This window comes from Ambystoma mexicanum, chromosome 6p (assembly GCF_040938575.1).
Source record: "Ambystoma mexicanum isolate Mex_15411 chromosome 6p, UKY_AmexF1_1, whole genome shotgun sequence".
NCBI classification, from domain to species: Eukaryota; Metazoa; Chordata; class Amphibia; order Caudata; family Ambystomatidae; genus Ambystoma; species Ambystoma mexicanum.
Window position 1 is genome coordinate 671,710,553 of NC_090935.1, and position 15,982 is coordinate 671,726,534.

Genomic DNA, 15,982 nt, shown 5'->3' on the forward strand with positions numbered 1-15,982 from the left:
AAGAGTAGGTGGAATATGTATTCCACATTTTGTCTAAATCTGGGATCTTCAGAATACATCCGTAACAAGCGGTATTCTGATGCTGTTATTTGAATAGGTCTATCATCATACCTTCCTCCTTTGCCAGTAGGAAAGAGTAGAGGAAAAGCACGTGCTTCTATACTTTTTTCCCTATGCTGATTGGTGATCCTTTCGTTTGTCGCATTTGGTACCTTTCTAGTGCATCTTTTATGGTGTCATTAGAGTGCAATGGATGAATTGTATAATAGTCTAAAATATTGGATACTGTAGCAGGATCTAGAAGCTCAAATTGACCAGTTTCTGGTGACTCTTGAATTATTACAGTGGTTTCCTTCAAGTGTTCTTCAATATTCATTTCTTTGAAGTATTCATTATTGTCTTTTAGATATTGCAAGGCTTGTCTAACTTTATGTAAGTCTACCAGTTGTTGCCAAATTATTTTGTCTTTTGTAGGTGCCCCATTTACTAAGATAATTAAAGATTGCTGTATTGGATTTTGCACTCCCAGAGTGTGCACATTTTGTTTTAGATCTAATGGTAAATACACTACTTTGGCACGAATGCCTTTCACCAATTCAGGGGGAGGTAATTTTGGTGTTTTTGGTTGAAGGCGTATTATTGCTTGAAAGGGGTGCACTGTTTGAATTATGATGCTCTCATATAAATTGAGTTGTTGTAGGGGTTTTGGTAGTGGGAATAATTTGAAATTATTTGTGATAGCATGCAAAGGAGTTTGGTTGTTGTCAAGTTTTATAGTGCAGTAACTGCAAATTATTAAGGGGTCAGTTATTTCGTATTTTTTTTCTGCTATAAGGTAGAGAGCTAAATCAAACCATTTAGAATCTTCATTGTCTTCTATTTTGTATGTTAGTTCTACAGTTTTGGGTTACTTTTATAAAAAGTTCGTCGGCAACACACACACACATGGTTTGGTACTTCAGCAGATGTACTTTTAAATTTCAGTATTTCTTTTTTGTATGTGTGTAGTAGAAGGTTGCTATGCGTGGAATTGTGGCTCGTCTGTTGTAAAGCTATTGCATTTTGTAAGTGGCTTTCACTTCCAAAATATTTTTTCTGAATATAGTCGATTTCTTCGAGTAGGTCTTTGGCTGTACCATGTAGAAGAATGTTATTTAAATTGGCTAGTGCTAAAGCAGGACTTTTAGCATAGTACAGTTTATAGACTGATTTCTTATAGTTGAATGATGTGTTGGTATCATTTTTATATGATGGAAGGTGGTTTTGCAAATAGGTCCTGAAATGCAGGCTAATGAAGGTCCTTGTAGTCCTGTGTACTTGCGCACTGGACAGGTATCCATATTTTGCAGTAGTTTCATTTTGATTTTTTCTTTGCCTTTCACATACTGATTGAGGAATTGGCGTAAAGACTTGAAAGATTTTTTGGGAATGTTACACATTGATGTGCATGGCCATTTGTATACTAGACGTTCTAGTTCAGTCGAATGGAGAAGTAATTCTGAGTTTTCTGTGGATATTTTTGTAAGCAGTTTTTCTTGTTCCATTATGGTATTGTTACATTTTTCATAACCTCGTCCACTGCTATGTATGGCAATTGTATTTGTTTGCTTTTGTTTGTATGCTTCTTCATTAAAATATGGTTCTGTGCTTGTGGTGTGACTCCACTCACCTCCACAGAGAAAGTTTAAGAAGTTATTTTTGTTGTCATTTTCGTTTATTGAGAAGTCTTTTTTGTAATTTAGTCATTAGTTTTGTTAGTGGTTTCATTTTCTTTAACACTAAAATAAAGAACTTTCTTTTGAGAAGGATTGCAGTGTCTATCAAAGCTTCTAAGATTAATTTTCTACGGTAGGTTTCAAGGGTTGTGCATGATTTCTCTCCTGTTTTTATAAGATTTTGAAGGACTGAGTTATGTCATTGACATTTGTGATGTCATCTTTGATGTCCTGAGTGTTAGTGTTAGCAGTGCACGGTGGCGCGAGTTATGGTTGCTTAGTTTACCATAACTGGCGAATTTCAGGGGTTTTTCGGTTTTACTTTGAACCATAACATCCCATTAACAAAGTTTTTTCTAGTTTTTTCTACTTAATTTGATAGGTTTTTAGTAGCGCAACTTAACCATAACGTCCCTTTAACAAAGTTTTTTTGCTGAATATATATATGTATATATATATATATATTTGTTATGTATGATAGTCCATTTGAGATAAGTCACACATTCCACAGCGCCACCTGGCTGCTATCGCTGGAAGTTATCATCCTGTGCCAAGACACATCAGCAAGGCATTGGGGGTATGCAAACCTTTTTCTCCAGGAAATTATCTTTTTCTTAGAAAGTGCTACTTTATACATAGCTTTACATGATTTACATATACATGTATACACTGTTGCACCCTACTTAGAGAAAGAAAACTCAATATACCAATGTTACATCTTTTCCTCCCTAGAAGGCATATGCATATTAATATTGATTAAACAAAGACACCAATCAACCTGGTAAGACCAGCCGATCATAGCCTAGGCACATGCATCTCAGTGTCTTCAGAACGACTGGAGATATTTCTCGTTTCCACTTTTATGTTCACCGAAAATGTATTTACCTTTTCTGGAATGTATTGTTCACTATAGCGTTGAAAACCAGACGATCACCAACAGTTGAAGGTCCTCTAAATTTAAACATGTCCACTGACTGCAGCGCTGGATACGCCTGACAGAGACGGCTGCAAAAGACAACAAATAACAGAAACAACTGTGTTAGCTTTTGTGTTTTACATTGAATTTGAAGACATGTTTTTCCTGCATATATATCCATAGGATCTTGAGGTAGGGCCATATCAAGAGTCTGGTGGTAACTCAAAATAATGGTGGTAATGGTACTCGTAGTGTTCCCACAAGTAAGCCTCCATTCCCCAATGCAGTCCAGTGGGATGTCAAAAGGAACACTAAGAACATTTCATAATTAGGCAGAGAGGACAATATTACAACAGGTGGTACCTGTAATTCCTTTTGTCAATATTTACACTACTAATAGGGCAAAACTGGAAAGAGAATCATGTTGAGCTGAGAGAGCAACCAGGCATTGGGCTTCATTATGAGTATGGTGTAGTAATGTGACTTTTTGCACAGAATTAGTGCCAACCTTTTTTACCAATGCTGCAACTCGGTCGAGCAGAATTATCTCCAGAATACGAGTGGTGATAACGTATTGTTAATCCCCATATTTGGAGTCCATTGAACTCCATGGTGAGTTTTGCAGATTTGACTCAAGTGGTAATTCATCCACAGTAAAACCAACTACTTTTGGATGAAAAGTAGGGAATTATTTGGGCGGTGTATGGGACAGTGTGTCTTGCTTTACTTTCTGGTGGTTTTGTTGCTGTGCTGTTTTGAAGTCTGCTTTCATGTCCCATTGCAGCTACCCTACAAAACCAACATGCTGGTGTGGTGCAGTGTGTGGAACAATGGGCCTCATTATGAGTTTGGAGGTAGCCATGCTGTCATTACCGGCATGGCTACCTCAAAACTTGTGTCCGGGTCCCAAAAAAAGGGAATTACTGGGCCATTCTGACTGTTGCGGGCTCGGTAATTCCCATTTTCGGGACCTGGGCTTGGTACGTCCCCATTCCCATTGAGCCCTTATAGGGCTCAATGGGAATGGGGAGGATGCTAACAACGGACCCATGAATGTCGGGTCCGTTGTTAGCATCCTTGTCTGCGCGCGGGTGCCGGTATGCACATGGCCAGACTCGTAATGTGGAGGTCTGGTATGAACGGTGCCAGTACCTTACCGGCACCGTTCATACCGCGGCCGCCAGGGTCGTAATGAGGCCCAGTATGTCTTGCTTTACTTGCTGGTGGTTTTGCTGCTGTGCTGTTTGGAAGTCTTTCACTTCCCATTGCAAAAGGAGGAGCTACTCTACAAAACCCACATGCCAGTGTGGAGAGCGGAATGGTGTGTGGTGCAGTGTGTCTTGTGTCTGATGACTTACACTGGATCGCTGATTGACCTAACATAAGCACGCCGATAGAGTCCACCTGAAGACTACAAGGAGATCTCTGATTCAATTTGATTCACTAACGTAAGTTGGACTGAACTGTCATTTAAACTCAGAATCTTTGTGACTCGCCATTACTTCTATGCAGCTACAGTTACTATAATCGTGCCTTGTGTATGATACTCTTTCACCTAAGCTAACTTAAACTGACCAACTAAACACCCTGCTGGCGAGGCACTTTTGATCTTAGAAAATCTCCATGCAGTCATGGCTACAGAAGGGTTCATTCATGAAACTTCCCCTCAACAGAACACCTTCATCCTTAACATTTATAATCCCCCTAATCATGGGAGCCCAAATGATATTATCGAGGGTTACATATATTTTCAATGACATTTTTATGCTGAATACAAGTTTCACCAAATTTTTTTCACCTAAAACATGTTTATCGAATGTACATTAATAAAACTAAAAGTGTTTTTGTATCAAAATTGATTCACCGAAAAAAACATGGGTTCGATGAAACTAGTAGATGTATGAGAAAAGGACAATTAACGAGAAGTGGATCAAGGATAAGAGCTAGATTTGAGAAAAAGATTTGGAACGGTTACAATGCTTTAGTGATTTTAATTGCAAAAACAAATTACAAAATCGAAGGTTGGCATAATGGGTTGCGACAGTCTTTTAAATCAAACAATCCGAGTTTATGGTCATTAATTAAACATTTGAAAATGGAACAAAGTCACTAGGAAATATGGATTGCACAGGTAATTGCACTGGAAAGAACACAAATTTAAAGAAAAACATATTGTGACACACAGGAAAGACTGAAAGAATGTGTTTTAGGATTTGGAATACAGGAGAAAATGAACTACTTAAACAGTATTGCATTTAATATAAAATGTTGAAAAATGTAAAATCGACTTACCACAGCATTCAGGAAACCACAAAACCAGCAAGAAATCCTAATCCAAGTAAATCCACAACAGCACAAGAAACCAATAATCCCAGGAAAAACAATAATTAAAAAAAAGAATCCAGGAGAAACAAGGCATCCAGCATGAAACACAAGCACAAAATCCATAGAGAATCCACTACAAATGGGAATCCGGGAGTAAAACCATATCCTCTGAACCACAAGACCAATGCATCCACTGTAAAATGTATCCAAAATCCACAAAAAAATCCCACAAAAAAGATCAGACGAACCGGAACGAAAACCAAGAGAAATCTATATCCAAATCCACAAACGTCTGGAAAAAGAAATAAATCACATCCAGAAAAGGCAAATCCAATGAATCCTTAGAAACACCACCCAAAAATCCCCAAAAAATGGAAGGAATGAGTAAAGAAAAATGTCTTAAACGAAAAAGTGTACATTCCAAAATGACCGAAACGTACAAATAGAAATTAATGGAAAGAATGGACCACCGAACAGCGACCCTAGGAGATTAAAAAATGTATCTACATGCACAGTTGCATTTTACTAAATAAAGTCAATGTATTATACAATTTTAATATATACAATGTTATATTTACTGTTAAAAACTGTTCACATTCGATAAAACAAAATTCAATAAATGATTATTTCGATGAAAAAGTATTTCAATAAACATTTTTAGGTGAAAAAGCTCTCGGTATAAATTCATTCAGTGAATAGTCTGTATACCATGCAGAATAAAAGATGGAATATATATTGTAATGGGTGACCTAAATTACCAAAGCGCTATTATCTCCAATACATTTGTGGTCAAGGAAATTCCCCCCAAAGTCCAGTTTACCTCACCCCTAGCTCCCCCTTGGCAGGATTTTATGGTAGCACAAGATCTCTACCAGCTAACCACTAACCACATGGAATTGGGGATACCTGCTTAAACCTGGACTAATGGACGTGTGCATAGCTTGATAGATTACTTCCTGCTGCCAGGGGCGGTTTTTGCAAGAACTAGTGAATTCAACCTAATCCAAAATAAACTCAGTGATCATGTCATTTATATGCTCACCTTAAAATATCCCCAGAAAACCTAGTTAGAATTCGGGGAGACTTAAGAGTCAGCAGATCTGGTAACAGAATCTGCTGGCATGACTTCAATATAAGGATATTTAATCAGCAACTAAATACTGAATTTACCAAGATGGACAGACTCAGACACTATGACAGAGGTATAGAAACTTTGATAAAAGATGCATACTCATACACGTTATCTTATGGGAAAACAATATCTATCCCAATAGGAAAGTAAGCCAGAGCAATACTTTTGACAAATTATTAGAGAGAAAAAGACTGCTTAGCTCAATGAGAGGAAACAAATCAAACGAAATGGATTGGAGGTCGCACAAGAGAGAGAACTGCTTAATAAACTAAAAACTAAATGCAAAAATGGGGCGAGGGATCACAAAGCCTCTATATACACAACACAATGGCAAAATGTCTTCAGAGCTCTACGTGACTCTGATTCTCAGAGACTCTGGTCTTTCTACAACTCTTGGACGGAAATCACTGATAATGAAAAATTATGTCATTCTATTGAAGCAACTGGTTGGATGGGGCATATAACTCTTTAAATGAAAACACAGACCATGAATATCCCTGAGTATTGGAATTCATGAATAGAGATCTTATGTGTACGCTTAAGGATATCAAGGGTTTGATAGTGAAGCTGGAGCCACCTAGAGCCCCCGGCCCGATGGAATCCCCAATATTATACTGAAAGCAGATCCCGATACATGGAGGACTGTGCTCCAAATACTCTTCCGAAATATATTTACCACTGGTAAGGTTCCACAGAGCTGGAAAGAATCAATTGTCATCCCTATCTATAAGAAGGGAGACAGGCTAGACCGTTATAATTATTGGCTATTAGCAATGGTTAATGCCGGCTCTAAACTCTTTCCACAAGTCATCATGGTGCACATTAACCAGTGGATGAAGAAAGAAAAAATCTTTAAAAACCAACAAACAGGCTTTAGGAAAGGCTTCGGAACCCTATCTAACCTCTGGACCTCATCCTACCTGATTAATGAGGCAAAACTAAACAAAGAGCGGACCTTGTATGGCCGCTTTATAGACTACAAGGCCGTCTTTGACACGGTTAATAGAGCACACCTATGGGGAAAACTCGAGAATTGGGGCCATAACCCAGCCTTGTTACATCTAGTGAGAGAAATGTACGCTAATACTTCTATGAGAATTCGAATTAACCAGGAAGGATTCTTCAGCAAGACTATACCCACTAACCACAGCCTTAAACAGGGCTGTGCGTTGGCCCCTCTTCTCTATAACCTCTATGTCGCAGATCTCAAAGACTACTTAGCAAATGCCATAACTTCCCCCCACGAGTTGGACAGCAACCGGTCTCTTGGCTTTCATACGGCGACGATACTCTTATCTTGGATCAAACTCCAATTGGACTGCAAAGAACACCAACTTCCTTGCAGAAGTATTCTCGAGCCAAGGGTCCCGAAATAAACTATAAGAAAACAAAAATCATGATTTTTCATAAAATAAATAAAAAAAATAAAATCTCTTAATTGAATGATTGAAAATGAACAGATCGAAAGAGTAGACAAATACTCTTACCTTGGTATCCCTTTCTTTGAAAAAGATAATGGGGATAAATTAGGAAACTATGGGCCTCATTACGAGTTTGGAGGCAGCCATGCCCTTAATAAGGGAATGGCTGCCTCCAAACTCGGTTCCGGGTTACCTGAATAGGGAAATACTGGGCCATTCCGACTTTGGCAGGCCCGGTATTTCCCCATTCAGGGAACCCGGACCAGGACCTTCCCTATTCCCATTTGAACCCCCAGAGGCCTCAATGGGAATGGGGAGGGAGCTAACAACGGGCACGTTAATAATGGGCCCGTTGTTAGCTCCCTGGTCCCCTCGCGGGACCAGCAATGGACGTCTGATCTGACCAGATGTCCAGAGCGGGTGCCGCAAGGAAACTCGTAATAGGGCGGAATGGGTTTAATGGCGCCGGCACCATTACCGGTGCCGTTAGACCCATTCTGCCTGGGTCGTAATGAGACCCTATGTCATTATTAAAACTCTAAACAAATTCAATCCGATAAGGCAATACATAAGAGTTAAGGGAGGCCACTCTATTGAGGTCCTCCTGAAAGTCTATAAGAACAGTATCATCCAGAGTATCCTTTATGGACTCGAGATATTTACAGACAAAGATACCACGTGGCTGGACCTGCTAGAGGGGCAACTATGGCGACGATCTTTGTGTTTACCGAAATGTACACCCTTAGAAGCAATACACTGCAAATTAGGCACAATGGCTCTCAGCGCACTTAAGAAAATGGATAGTGCAGTACTTTTCATAAAAATTTGAGAAGGATGCAATCTGAATACAATGTACAATCATTTTAATCTCTTATTGCATTAACCCTACCCTAAATCCACCCTAAACAATTGGGTGAAAGAAGAACTTGAATTTCTGAACTTGGTCTGCTGTGATCTAAAGACTTTCAATAATATTGGGATTGCAATTAAAGAAATAAAAGAAAAAGCAGGGAAATGGAATAGGGAGAAGAATTTTAGAAAGCTCGTCTCTAGAACATTGTATAAAAGATATGTATTCCAATCTTTTCCAATCAATGCCCCATTCCGATTCTACAAACTATTAGAGATGGAAAAACAAGGCTTTTTATGCTACGCTTATGCCTAGGCTTATTCCCTACTATATCTAGAGTCGGAGCCTGGAAGAACCTTGTTTGGGAGCACCGTATTTGCAGGCTGTGTAAACTAGAGGTGGAAACTGATAGACATCTGTTAACGCAATGCTCAAAGACTAGCCATATGTTAGATAAAGGATACCACCGCCTGTGCCTCCTACTCGACAACCTACACAGCATTCAAACTTGGGCTATTATATTGATCTTGAATTACACAGTTTATTAGATATGGCTAGAAATAGAGAAGCTATTGAACTTTAGCCAATAAGGAATATTTGCATCGTAAATAATGTTCAACTTATTTTAATCTGACAATTGTTATAATGAAACAAGAATCTGATTTTAATGAATTGCCTGAACTGTAAATCATAAAACACCTAACACAATGGGCCTGATTACGGGTCTGGTGGTAACCCTGACGGTGATACCGGCGGGATGCTGCCAGAAAAAAATTACTCATGCCTGACTTCCCGGTAACACCAGATATTACAACCCCGCCGGCTGGGAATTCAGGTGCCGGTTATTTCGTAAATCCCCATTCCCATGGAGTACAATAGGACTCCATGGGAATGGGGACACAGAAGCTTCCAGTGCTTCTGTGAAACTCTGCAGGGCGGTGCCGTTCTGCCCGCCAGGTCTGACCCTGGTGGGCACGACGGCACCCGCCCGCAGTGTCATTCTGTGCCGGTCCGGTGCCAGTAGGCTTACCGGCAGCATTGTTACTTGACCGGTAAAGTCAAAATGAGGCCCAATCTATTTTGAAATATTAACATAACTATTTTAATTATTAATGTGTAATAGGTTTTCTCAATGTATTATTTCATGAACTATTATGTATACATTATTAATTGACAGTGGTTAAGGTTCTTTGTAACTAAACACTTAAATAAAAATAAAAATATTTAAAAAATAATCAACCAAGATCTTTATGTTGTAGGTAAATCCACCAATTCAACTGCAAACTTCGAGTTCGGAGCTGGGGCACAATCGGCATAATCACGTTACTGCCCAAAAAATGGGCAGTGGGACTCATCATGAGGTCAGTATTGTGGGCAATGTTTTGTGGTAAGTCCATTATGACTGTCACCCTCTTTGTCACCTGCTTTGTGTGTATGTGCTTTGTGTGCAGAAGTATTCTCGAGCCAAGGGTCCCGAAATAAACTATAAGAAAACAAAAATCATGATTTTTCATAAAATAAATAAAAAAAATAAAATCTCTTAATTGAATGATTGAAAATGAACAGATCGAAAGAGTAGACAAATACTCTTACCTTGGTATCCCTTTCTTTGAAAAAGATAATGGGGATAAATTAGGAAACTATGGGCCTCATTACGAGTTTGGAGGCAGCCATGCCCTTAATAAGGGAATGGCTGCCTCCAAACTCGGTTCCGGGTTCCCTGAATAGGGAAATACTGGGCCATTCCGACTTTGGCAGGCCCGGTATTTCCCCATTCAGGGAACCCGGACCAGGACCTTCCCTATTCCCATTTGAACCCCCAGAGGCCTCAATGGGAATGGGGAGGGAGCTAACAACGGGCACGTTAATAATGGGCCCGTTGTTAGCTCCCTGGTCCCCTCGCGGGACCAGCAATGGACATCTGATCTGACCAGATGTCCAGAGCGGGTGCCGCAAGGAAACTCGTAATGGGGCGGAATGGGTTTAATGGCGCCGGCACCATTACCGGTGCCGTTAGACCCATTCTGCCTGGGTCGTAATGAGACCCTATGTCATTATTAAAACCCTAAACAAATTCAATCCGATAAGGCAATACATAAGAGTTAAGGGAGGCCACTCTATTGAGGTCCTCCTGAAAGTCTATAAGAACAGTATCATCCAGAGTATCCTTTATGGACTCGAGATATTTACAGACAAAGATACCACGTGGCTGGACCTGCTAGAGGGGCAACTATGGCGACGATCTTTGTGTTTACCGAAATGTACACCCTTAGAAGCAATACACTGCAAATTAGGCACAATGGCTCTCAGCACACTTAAGAAAATGGATAGTGCAGTACTTTTCATAAAAATTTGAGAAGGATGCAATCTGAATACAATGTACAATCATTTTAATCTCTTATTGCATTAACCCTACCCTAAATCCACCCTAAACAATTGGGTGAAAGAAGAACTTGAATTTCTGAACTTGGTCTGCTGTGATCTAAAGACTTTCAATAATATTGGGATTGCAATTAAAGAAATAAAAGAAAAAGCAGGGAAATGGAATAGGGAGAAGAATTTTAGAAAGCTCTTCTCTAGAACATTGTATAAAAGATATGTATTCCAATCTTTTCCAATCAATGCCCCATTCCGATTCTACAAACTATTAGAGATGGAAAAACAAGGCTTTTTATGCTACGCTTATGCCTAGGCTTATTCCCTACTATATCTAGAGTCGGAGCCTGGAAGAACCTTGTTTGGGAGCACCGTATTTGCAGGCTGTGTAAACTAGAGGTGGAAACTGATAGACATCTGTTAACGCAATGCTCAAAGACTAGCCATATGTTAGATAAAGGATACCACCGCCTGTGCCTCCTACTCGACAACCTACACAGCAATCAAACTTGGGCTATTATATTGATCTTGAATTACACAGTTTATTAGATATGGCTAGAAATAGAGAAGCTATTGAACTTTAGCCAATAAGGCATATTTGCATCGTAAATAATGTTCAACTTATTTTAATCTGACAATTGTTATAATGAAACAAGAATCTGATTTTAATGAATTGCCTGAACTGTAAATCATAAAACACCTAACACAATGGGCCTGATTACGGGTCTGGTGGTAACCCTGACGGTGATACCGGCGGGATGCTGCCAGAAAAAAATTACTCATGCCTGACTTCCCGGTAACACCAGATATTACAACCCCGCCGGCTGGGAATTCAGGTGCCGGTTATTTCGTAAATCCCCATTCCCATGGAGTACAATAGGACTCCATGGGAATGGGGACACAGAAGCTTCCAGTGCTTCTGTGAAACTCTGCAGGGCGGTGCCGTTCTGCCCGCCAGGTCTGACCCTGGTGGGCACGACGGCACCCGCCCGCAGTGTCATTCTGTGCCGGTCCGGTGCCAGTAGGCTTACCGGCAGCATTGTTACTGGACCGGTAAAGTCAAAATGAGGCCCAATCTATTTTGAAATATTAACATAACTATTTTAATTATTAATGTGTAATAGGTTTTCTCAATGTATTATTTCATGAACTATTATGTATACATTATTAATTGACAGTGGTTAAGGTTCTTTGTAACTAAACACTTAAATAAAAATAAAAATATTTAAAAAATAATCAACCAAGATCTTTATGTTGTAGGTAAAACCACCAATTCAACTGCAAACTTCGAGTTCGGAGCTGGGGCACAATCGGCATAATCACGTTACTGCCCAAAAAATGGGCAGTGGGACTCATCATGAGGTCAGTATTGTGGGCAATGTTTTGTGGTAAGTCCATTATGACTGTCACCCTCTTTGTCACCTGCTTTGTGTGCATGTGTGTGTTGTGTAAGTGTGTCTGAGACTGAGGATTCAATAGACAGCTATAAGACAGGTTTTAAGAAGCACATTTTTTCTAATATAAATAAATCTAAGGCTTTGACTTTGAATGAGGCATTTGGGGTCAAACTCCCATTCAGGACAGTGGTCCTCAGTTTGTCCATTGTTGCTTCCTCCCGGTGAACAACAGTTAAGTACACTATATATGGGGTTTTAAGTGCCAAGCACTTCTTGGCTGTAATGACCTTCTTGTAAGTATGTCACCCAGCTAGCTCTAGTTCTCAAAACCTTGGACACCATCACTGCCGGGCATTATACCATCAGGACAGGGCCAGTCTCTTGACCCTTTAAGATCATTGCCATGATTGGTTTGGCCTAGTAATTATTGATTTCCACCCGTTCTCAGGTTGCCGGAGACAGTCTGCTCTCAGTTTCCTACACCACCTCAAGAGTCCCGCCAAAAATTCGGCTCCAGCTCAACCTTCTCTCCACCTCTTTCTTGTCACTGCTGACAAACTCTATCTTTAGTTTGTCAACAATTCACAAGATTCTACACTCACTCTCTCTTCTCCCTACTTGGCTACTCCTCCTCTTTCCTATTTTACACATTCTCCTTGATGTTCTGCTGCACCTGACGCGTAGCCTCTTTCCCTCCTCCTTTCTCTGGTGTTCTCCTTTCACTGCTGTCGCTCTCTTGCCCCTAACCATTTATCCACCTCCTCTCCATTCCTTAGCAACCTTTTCCTGATGTTGTTGCCATGATACAGCCTCAAGACAGGATAGGGAAAGGACATAATAGAGTTTTATCATTTCTAAGGGTCCATGGACTTAGACTCTCCAGACTGCAGCCTGCCGGCTTACAAAGGTACCTTGTGGCGATGCATTATGTTGTATGGGTGATGAACTTCTCTTCTTGTGTTGATGAAGAACAAAAAGCACATTGGATTCATAGCTGATGAAAATAAAAGCACTTCAGCTCCTGCAATTGTACTTTTCCACAACTCTGGCTTGAGCGAGTTTAATATTCTGCTTCCTCTTGGCAGTGGGTGGTAGGTTCTAAGGAAATCAGCCACTGGATGCTAGAGCCTTGGTCACACACTTCTCCAGCACCAACAACACATATGGTTCCATTGTGCAACTCCTGCTTTCTTCTGTGCAAGGGCACAACACAAACTACATTTCTGGACTGGGGGTAACCCTTCAAATGTTGGGAGAGGCGCTAACTTCAGGGACAATGGGGCAGGGGCAAACCTATTTCTGTGGCGGCATCTAACTTCTTTACGCATCCTAATGAGACTATTCTAGTGCAGCTTCAATGTTACAAGCAGCTTACTCGCTCCATTAAGTCTGAAAGCACCCACTTAAGGACTGTTGTGAGAAAGAGCGGTCTTCTGTCCCCTCAATACCCTTACACTCACTCCTCTGATATGAAAGTACTAACCCCACCTCACGATTTCAATTGTCTAATAATGTATACATATGAATGCACGTGCTAACAATGAAATGCTTAATTTAGTAATAGTCTGGGCTGTATATGGTCTGTGTCCTGTTGCGTCCAGTAAATGTGACCAACATGGAGGATAGAGACAACTAATGCTTCATATATTCTTTCCTTACAGAAAGAATGTTCCCTTCAGAATTGTTTGTGCCTCTAATGGTGATGCTTGGGTGGAAGCGCATGGAAAAATGTATTCCCCAAGTCAGATCGGTGCCTTTGTACTTCTTAAAATGAAAGAGACTGCCATTAGGTGTCCGAAGTAAATTTATGTGCTACAGTTTGACCTGGGCTAAAATGTTGTCTAGCCTTCGTTTTACTAGCATTTCCGGAGCGGCTTATAATATACGTGCAGCAAAAACATTGTATGGCTAACAATCACTGGATATTTGAGTAGAACTTTTTTTGTAGTTGTGATATTGGTTTAATGTTGATTGGTTTGACAAACAAGATTAGGGAAACTCAGCTAGACTGGCATTTTGGTGCAGCCAATTTGGATTTATCTTTGCACTGCAGCATGCATTTTGGTAAAGCCAATGGGAGTATGTTGCCAGGCTACTGGCATAAATTGACAGAACCAGCGGGGTCATATTGTCTTATAGTATCATTATTGGAATTGTGCTCAAAGTAAACATGAGTATGTTCTTATATAAGAATACTGGCATATATTGGTGCAACCAGTGTGGAAATGTATGGGCACAGTCAGCATGAAAATGTTTTTATACTTGCACATATTGCAAGGCATCATGACAATCCTGTGCATGTTGGTGATTTGCATCTATTGGATTTGTTTCATCAGTTATCCTACAAAACCAATTGCAAACTGGTTGCCTTTTTACCCAATTTTTCAAAAAGGTGTGCTGTAGAATGCACCATTTTAATCCATTATTTACAAAGAATTATCGGAGGGAGAACCCCCCAAACCACTCACAACTGGTTTGGGTTCCCTCACTGTGCTCGGTCATATGACATATTGGCAGGGAGATATATATGTAGAAAAACATCTAACACCATCCTATATACCGGAAGGAAAACTAGCATACAGAGTCCCTGCTGCCCTAGATGGAAAATCCATCTGGGTCCAACTAGACACAGGGAGTAAGGGATGTGCCAAAAGAACAGAACTAATTCCCCGGGGATGGAAGAGGATAGGAAAGGAAAGAGTAGGATGTGTCCATGGTCATATTGAAAGACAGTCACAAACACAAATCCCTGTCCCCATCTTGAGAAAAGAATGAAAAATTATAATGGCCTTTATCCCCAACTTGCTGGGCCAATTAGCTATAGGCAGTTTGACCTATGGGTTTCACAGATGACACAAATAAAAATAAGAACCCAGAGAGGTGGATCTCCCTCTTTGAAAGAACAATCCAACCCAAAGGTAGTAGAAACCCTATCCTATTTCTTTAACGAGGAGAACAGTAAACTAAGGCGCTGGTCTCTTGATCTACAAGAGCACAAAGAAAGTAGAGAACTACGAAGAGTAGAACTCTTAGATCATTTTCCCTTGAAGGACAAAGAGATCAACGTCTTAAGGGGAAGGGTATGTGGCGAATCTATCAACACCATCACTGATTCTCTGGAGGGAAGCTTTGCTTATGTGGCCAGGGAAAGGCAGAAGCTACCTGACTTTGACCCTGTTTGCAACTTGTTCTGACGCTGGTCGGGATGCCAGAGACAAGCCGATTGTACGAAGCAGCATGGAGGCTGACACCAATGGTTTGCAGGGAGACCGCACCAAAAGTAGCTTAGTGCTTGATGACCGTGAGCAGATGGAATCGCCCGGCACGAAGGAAAGCAAGGCAGGATCTGCCCGGCTGACAGGATGCACACCTAGTCAGCACACCGGGAGGGAAGCAGAAGAAGAGGTGCGAGACCCGCCAAATTCTCCTGGTAAACCCAAGGGAGAACTAATGGGTTACTGTGGTGCAGCAAGGCAAACCTTGCTTCACAGTGATAAGAGCCCAATTAAAGATATTAAAGAAACTGACATGGATGAGAACATTGTAAAGAAAGGAGCGGTGGCTCAGTATTTCAAAGAAGTGATTAATACCTATGCGAACAGTGTTGAAGGGGGGTCGGAGACCCACTGCTTGAGAGGAAGATTTGAAACACATGTGAATAGTGTTGAGAGAGGATCAGAGAGCCAACACATGAAAAGAGGAATTAAAACAGAGACAAACTTTATCAAAACAGGATCAGTAACCCAATATTTGAAAAAACATTGTCACATGGATGAAAGAAAGTGTGAAGGGAGAATGGAAAAGCCCTGGCAGGTTGTTGAACCTGCCCGCAGTGAGTCTGAACTCACAG

The 15,982-nt window shown here is 40.6% G+C and overlaps 1 protein-coding gene across 2 annotated transcripts in view; it reads right to left on the reverse strand.

Annotated features, from left to right (window-relative positions):
- Nucleotides 1–15,982, reverse strand: part of ACOT12 (acyl-CoA thioesterase 12) — an 816,096-nt gene that overhangs the window by 333,855 nt on the left and 466,259 nt on the right. For both annotated transcript variants that reach the window (XM_069627558.1, XM_069627559.1), the window contains one exon: nt 2,601–2,720. In XM_069627558.1, coding sequence (XP_069483659.1) covers nt 2,601–2,720 — 120 coding nt within the window. The remainder of the gene's footprint in view (nt 1–2,600; nt 2,721–15,982) is intronic.